Raw genomic sequence first — 7,562 nt, 5'->3', positions numbered from 1 at the left:
CTCTTTCCCCTTGCTGGAGGGCACAGCAGGGAGAATAAGCTGAGGGAGCCAGTGAAGCATCTTTTGGGATGTAGGCTGCTGCCTCCTCAACTACTTTCCCTGATCCCGGGGCTGGAAACATGTTCTCCCACTGCTTGAAGGCACCTTCTGCCTGCATCCTAGATGTGTAAACATTCCTCAGTGTCCTTGGCTGCCCATGAGCATGAACTGATAGTCATCTGGGGCTCCTCCCCTTCTCTGATTCGGGTGGGATCAGACCTGCAGGGTCAGGACACTGGCACCCAGGCAGCTATCGGAGGGAAGCAGCGATTCCTCCCAGCAGCTTTAGGGATTTCCTAGCTCAGCTTTTGCACTTGAGGGGTAAGATCTGATGGTAGCAGCGATCTTTCCTCAGCTGACCCCAGCCTTGTGCCCGAGTGCAAAACGTTTGGTTTGGTGCTTTTTTTCACACTGATGCTGGGATAGAAGCTGCGCAGGGTGGCAGATTTTCTGAATGTTCATGTGCTGGCATCCATCTGATCCATCCTCCTAGAGCTGGAATTCCCTTTAGTCACAGGAGTTAAATAGATCTGTTCAGGCAATCTGGACATGGAGCTCCCTCGGTGTACAGATGGGGCTGAAGCTCACAATGGCTTCCATCTGCATATCAAAGCCCTGAACATATGGGCAGGGTTCTCCTGAGCACCCGCTGCCTCTGGCCAGGCTCCTTTGTCGGACTGTGCTCTTCACCTGAGGAGCTGTTTCCAGCTTTGGCAGCTCCCCTGAAGGAGGGAGGCCCAACAGATGGGGGCTGGATGTCTGTGTTCAGTTCCCTTCCTGCTCAGCATCTCCCAAGGCACAAGCACCCACAGTGCAGCACAGCACAGATCCCAGCATAGCACTGAATAAATCAGTGGCCTTTGGCTCAGCTTGGCACAGGGGAAAGGATGTGAATAGAAGACTACAGAGGAAGCACCTATACTCCCCTGTCCAGGCCCAGGGGCCTACTAGAGGTTTTGCAATCCCAAGCTGGGCATAAAATCATAGAATCCTAGAATCATCAAGGTGGGAAAAGACCTCTGAGGTCATCAGGTCCAACTATCAACCCAACGCTACCATGACCACTAAAACATGTTCCCAAGTGCCACATCTACATGTTTTTCAAACCCCTGCAGGGAGGGGGACTCCAGCACCTCCCTGGGCAGCCTGGGCCAAAGCCTCACCACTCTGTCAGGAAAGAAATTCTTCCTCATATCCAATTGAAACCTCCTCTGGCACAACTTCAGCCCATTGCTTCTCATCCTATTGCTGGTTACTTGGGAGAAGAGCCTGACCCCCACCTCTCTCCAGCCTCCTTTCAGGGAGTTCTGGAGAGCCAGAAGGTCTCCCCTGAGCCTCCTCTTCTCCAGACTAAACACCCCCAGGTCCCTCAGCCACTCCTCACAAGCCATGTTCCCCAGAGCCCTCACCAGCTTTGTTGCCCTTCTCTGGACCCGCACGGAGGACCTCATTAGAAAGGAGCTGATGCAGAGCAGGCTGGAGACTCCTACCCCAGTCCAGCCTGTCCTCAGGAGGCACCTACTCCAGTCCAACCTGTCCTTGCTGGCCTGAGGTGATAGCAGGGTATTTGTACAGCGTAATGATGTAGCTGTTGGGACAGATATAAAAGCAAAGCATGCAAAAAACCTCTGGCTGTGACATTAGTCTCTGAACCGAGGATTAGTTGCTCTTGTGCAAGCTACCAGCTTCAGTGACTCAAGCATTTCAGTGTGGCTTGAATCTGGCTGGTAACATGAGGCTGTTGGCTCTCTCCAAAGAGTTCGCTTTGCTAAAAGAGCCTGAAAATGTGCTGCCCTTTTCCTCTTCCTCCTCCAGGCAGTGGTCATACATCCACAAATCCACATGCTCACTACTTGACACCTTCTGCTTTCTCAGCCAGCAGCAAGTTACACTCAACATGTGCAACTTCAGCCTTTAGATGGTTACACGTGACTGCAGCGACTGGTGTGGCTGTAGCCAAATGAAGGACCAGACACCAAGTCCCAGTTGTTAGGGGCAGCCAGGGAGGAGGACACTGGCCAAAGCAGACTGTGCAATTTGGGGCTGTAAGTGGTGAAGCATTGGAAAAGAGAAAAGATAATATTCACCGAGGCAGGGAAACAGCATCTGCTTTTTTTTTTTGTAAGAAGAGGCTGTGAGCAGAATTTCATTGACAAAAAACCCCTTTGCAGCCAGTGCACGAAGCTGATGAGAAGATGGGCGGTGCCTCAGATGGGAAAAGGCTTGTTTGCAGCAAAGATGAACATTAAATGTTCTGATGTTACTAGGAACAAACTCAGCACCCAGTCCTCTGGGCTCAGGAGTTCTTAAATGTAGAGGAAAATCCACCTGGTGGGACAAAAAAAAATGGTAGGGGAAAGAAAATCAGTGCAGAATCTACCCAAAGGTGCAGTGGTGAGGGCCTGCAGAGCAAAAAGGAGAAACTGAGGGAAACCTGCTGGCTGTTCAGGGATCTTCTGTAGCTGGAGAGCAGTGGGAGCTGTGGGGAGGGCAAATCTCAGGTGCTGGCTGCCCAGCTGCTTAGGAGACATTCAACACATATGTACACACATAAATACACATCTGTGTGTGTATACAGATGTACAGTGAGGCTGGCACAGGCTGCTGAAGGATTTCCAAGCACGTCACTCTAAGGAGTGCCCTTTGATAGTACTGAGACCAACCCTGACCAGTGTTGCTTCCCTGACCCCTTGTTCTTTGCTGCCCAGCTGTGGGTATCTGCGTGTTCTCCTTTGTGATGCTAAGCTCCAAGGAGTTTGTGCTCTGTGCTCACCTCTCATCCTTCACCCTCCCGCAGTGTTTGTCCACTTGGGAACAGGCAGAAATGCAAATAGAGGATTTAAGTGTGTTTTCCTTAGCAGTTCTGCTTTAGGGGAACTGCTGATTTTAGTGGTCTCCCTTGGAGAGAGGAGGGGAGGCATTGTGAGCTCCACAGCAGCTCAGAAACATCTTTGCTCTGCATTTTGAGAGGGTGAGTCCTTTCCTCACTGTTTAAAGCCAGACTTTTACCAGCTACATCCCTGTCAGACTCAGTTTCGGTGAGTTTGGTTTCTGCAGCTAATGAATCCCAGGCAGGGCTTTGAACGCAGTTTGGAAAAGTGGAATGCTGAAGGGTGGGGAAGGGAGGAACAAGGAGAGTGCTTCTGACATGGTGGCTTTGCAGAAATGCTCCTGCTCTGGAGTGACGTGGTTCCCTGTACCCCCAAGTGCAGCTGCTGCTGCTCCTGGAGCCACAGATCTCACTGGGAGCGAGTCGGGGCTTCAGCTTTTGGAGATGTGGAGAAAGCATTGCAGTGCCTAGGGTGGATCAGTGGTTTCTCCAGTGCTCTTGTGTGTCGGGTGGCAGCGTGCTTTGAATTTTGTTTGAATTTGGGGCTGGTTGGGACTGTTTTCTGTCCCTGTTTTTGCACTGAAAGCAAGTGGATCTAGCCTGCGTCCAGTCGGGTGTTCTCCTCACACATCAGTAGCTCTGGTGTGAAACGTGGCCCCTTCCCCCTCTGCCTTGTCCCTGGTTACCAGGGCTCCTCAATCTGGTATTTCAGCTGGTAACATTTGCTTCTGAATAGCTGGAGCTGAGGTGACTATGCACTGAAGGTACACTGCCTCAGTGCAGCTGTAGGCAACAGTGGCACCCAGAGTTGGGCACAGCCAGGATCCATAGGGAATGGTGATGTCCAGTACAGAGCTGGGCGCAGCCAGGCTATGGGCACCCTCAGTACAGATGGGAAGGGGGGGGTGAGGTCTGTTTCGAACTGATTAATGGACTTGCCAGGGGCACACTTGCAGATCCTGAAGTCTTGCTGTCCCCCTGCCCCTTCCTTTGTGGGCACTGTTGGTATTGGTGGGTGGGAGCCTGAGGAAGGCCCAAAGCAGATCCATGCTGGTGGTGAGCCCACCACTTTCTGCTCGTAGCTACTTGGTCTCTGAGTTAGCAGAGAAACAGCCTACTCACTGTTTGCCAGCTGCCAGCTCTCGTGACAGGAAGGTTTTAGCCTGGATAATTTTGCTTTCGATAGATTTTGATGAAAAACTGGCTTTTTAGTTGTGGTCCTTCTGAGCTGCCAGTCAGCACAGAAGGCAGTCTCCAGCTACAGGGCCCTGCTAAGAGTGTGTACAGTGTTTGTGAGCAGGAGTGACCACGCTGGGCTTTAGAGAGAATAAGCCCAAATGAGCATCTATGATGAGAGGAGCATGCCTGGGAGCAGCACCTTGAGAACACCAAGAGAAGCCTTGGCATTTCATCTCATTTCCCTGGGATTCAGAAGGAAACCTTCTTGGAGCAGTTAGTCACCCACTCAGGTGCATTTATCTTCTGGAGAAAGCTGGAGGGTTTGTGATCTGCCTACTCCACCTACTTCTGCCTGTTCAGACATCCAGTTTCCTATGAGACAAGAAAAATAGTTATAACCATCATCTTCCTGGAGAAGAGATGGAGGAAAAAGGCAGGCCCCTTTGAGATTGCCTCTTCTGGCAGATGCCTGCAGATGCATGGTGTCTGTCTCCTGTCTTGGCTACCCAGAAGGTGTCTTAGAGATCACTGGACCTTGAGTGTGAGGGGAATCTGGTGACTGTGTGATAAGTTTGAATTGTGGAGGTATGATATGGTGGCTCAGGTGATAATCCTGGATCCCTGGAAGGTTTTCTGTGCAGTGCTGGCAACGTGCCCTGAGCCAGGGCCGAGCAGCTTCTTTTGGCCTGTATTTACAGGTGGCACTTCAGCAGTGCCAAAAACAACAGACTCCAGGATCTTCTGTCCTCCGTGCACTGCAAAGCCTTGCCCATGGTGAAACAGGCAGGGACCAGCACAGAGCGATGGGCTGGAGAGTTGCACCGTGCTCCAGTGAAGTCCCTGGCTCTTCCTTATGGCACGGCAGGTCCCCAAGAGCCCCTGCCTCCCCTGGGCAACCTGGCAGGACCAACCTGTTGCTGCTGGATAGGTCAACCCTGGGTACACAGGAAGCACATCGGTCTTTAATCCTGTAATTAGGAGTTTCAGTAACGACTTACCTGGAAAGATCAAAAGCTGAGGTATACAGGCTTCTTCCTGCCCGGTCCCAGCCATGGTTGGGAAGATACAGCTTCCTGCACACAGATACCTCCACTTTCATACGAGCAGCTCTGGCAGCTTGGCAGAGAAGTTCTGGGGCTGCCTGTTCCCCAAAAGCCCTGTGGCTGGAGGGCAGTAACCTGGCAAGGCTGAGCGAGGGTGGTAGCCTTTCTGGTACACAGGTACCATAATGCCCCTGCCTGCATGGGGCTGTGCCCTCCTGGCTGCTGGGGCAGCCTGGTCCCTGGAGAGGGGACCACTTTGTGTGCTAGGAGGGGCAGTGGAAGCGGATGATGTGACCAGAGGAAGCCGTGGTGGCCACTTAGCATGTTACCAGGCCAGCTGTGAGGTGTGGAGGGCTGCTCCCATTGTGCAGGGAACAAAGCTGAGTTATTCACCGCCCTGCAACAGACCCTGGGGATGGAAGGAAGGCCATGGAGATGTGGAGCCCTTGGAGGCCTCCCCAACACCAGACAGATAACATGCGAAGATGAGAGGTGGCGACGCTGCCTCCCTGTGTGGTTTGCAGCCCTGATGCCTCCTCGCTGGGGCCCTGTTCAGGTCTGCAGAGTTTCCTAGACATGAAAGAAGCTATTTTTCTCCCTCTCTTCCATCTGTGCCTGGAGGTGAGGTCTCCAGCCTCAGAAGAGACCTTCACGGGGCGGCTGCCCTCCCAGCTGACTGCTGTGAAGGCCGTGCTGGCCTGCTGGCTGTGCCTCTCCTGCATGTTGCTCTCAGCACCCTCTTTCAGAGCCTCGCATGCCTTTTAAGCTCATCTTTTACCCATCAGTGAGCAAAAAGGAGCCAGCACACAGCCCTTGGCTGGGCTCACCCGTTGACCTCCGCAGCCAGAGAGCCTTTAGCCCACGCTGGTGGCCAGCCCGAGCTCTGGGCAGAGCTGGAAGGGGCCAGTGTCGGTTTGCCTGCAGCTAGAGCATAAAGCCTGGAGATCCAAACAGAGGCAGTTGAGGGGCCTGGTGCTGCTCTAGGCAGGGTAATGGGAGGAGAGGAGGAGAGGGGGCTGCTGCTCTTTGATGGTCCTGTGCTGTGGGGCTGCTGGAGAAGTGTTTTACCCCAGCAGCTGCTGGTTCTGAAGCAGCTCCTTGCTCCGCATGAGTAATGGGGTTGGCTGCACGCAGACCATGCAGCTGCAGCTCCAGAGCCACCCGGACAGCCCTGGGAGCTCCTCTGGAATCTGGCCCCGGAGGGACCCTGCACAGTCTGCCCTTCGTGTGCTGGCACTCAGCTCTCGTAGCTGTCCCCAGCCAGGAGCTGGGCACCACGAGAACGAAGCATCTCCTGCTCTTCGTCCCTCTGGTACCCACGGCGTCACAGCCCTGATGGGGATGCAGTGTCTGCTCCATGTCTGCAGAAGGCTTGGGTGGGTCTTTCTTGGTGTCTAAGGCTCTATCCTGCATAAAAGAAGATCCTTCAGCTCTCTGAGCAGAGGCGGTCGCAGTGAGGCCATCCCATGGGGTGGCTTATGGGCCTGAGTAGTTCTGTGTCTGCCTTTCCTCCACCACAGCAGGTGTCATACCCAGCAGGGCTATGCTGAGCTGAGAATTCCTGCAGTCTTGGCAGCAGCTTCCCCGAGGCCCTCAGTGCCCGGAGAGGACATGTTTAGTGGTGACCTGGCAGCGCTGGGTTAATGGTTGGACTTGATCTTAAAGGCCTCTTCCAACCAAATCAATGTGATGATTCCCTGACAAACGTGCCCAGCGTCCTGGGACCTGGCGGGGAGGTGGAGCGGCAGCGGAGCGGCCAGCGCAGCTGAAGCCCTCTGCATAAGGAGCCATTTGTTTGGCTGAATTGTGAAGCCCCATTGACAATAGCAGCCCCCCCTGCTCCTCTCGCACTCGAGGAGCTGTGCCACACACTGCTCCTTTCTCTTGTCTTCAAGCCCCGAGTTGGGGTTATTCTTCCCCGAGTCTCTCTGACTGGCTGTCGCCTTTTGTCCCGGCTCCCTGCAGGCGTACGAGTGGGCCTTGGAAGGGATGCGACACCTCGCCTGCATCAGCATGGAGGACTGCAGCTCGGCCGAGCACTGCGCTGCCGTCCTCAAGTGCCTGGAGAGCTACAAGGAGCAGCACCCGGACATCAGCGACGCCCGCTTCCAGGAGATGAAGGAGCTGGCCTCCGAGCTGAAGAGTGACAAGGGGCTCAAGCAGTGGAAGTTTGCGTGGTCCAAATGCCAGGAGACCAAGGTGGTGTTTGAGAAGAAACTCGAAGCTGCTTTGAGGACGAGGAGATCCCAGGTGCCGGAGCGCCGAGGTGCTGCTGGGGAGCAGCCCGGGGGGGCGGCCGGGGAGCGGCCCCAGCCCGGCCGGGCCCACGGGAGACACTCCGAGGGGGTCGCCTCCGGCTCCCACTGGGACAGGACTTGCAGCACGTCCCACGGCTACAACAGGCCCGGGTGGACTAAGGAGAAAGCTCCCTCGCCCTCCCTGAGCTGTCCTGGCGATGTCGGTGCCGGGGA

The 7,562-nt window shown here is 54.6% G+C and overlaps 1 protein-coding gene across 1 annotated transcript in view; it reads left to right on the top strand.

Annotated features, from left to right (window-relative positions):
• The window catches only part of KIAA1755 (KIAA1755 ortholog), a gene marked incomplete at both ends in the record, with an annotated part of 55,629 nt that extends 48,081 nt beyond the window's left edge, over positions 1–7,548 (top strand). The window contains one exon of the mRNA XM_008935023.1: positions 7,057–7,548. Coding sequence (XP_008933271.1) covers positions 7,057–7,548 — 492 coding nt within the window. The remainder of the gene's footprint in view (positions 1–7,056) is intronic.
• Positions 7,549–7,562: the final 14 nt, after the last annotated feature.

Source organism: Merops nubicus, unplaced genomic scaffold (genome assembly GCF_000691845.1).
Source record: "Merops nubicus isolate BGI_N331 unplaced genomic scaffold, ASM69184v1 scaffold21922, whole genome shotgun sequence".
Lineage (NCBI taxonomy): Eukaryota > Metazoa > Chordata > Aves > Coraciiformes > Meropidae > Merops > Merops nubicus.
Note: the sequence above shows the minus strand (reverse complement) of the source record. Positions and strands in the feature narration are given on the sequence as shown.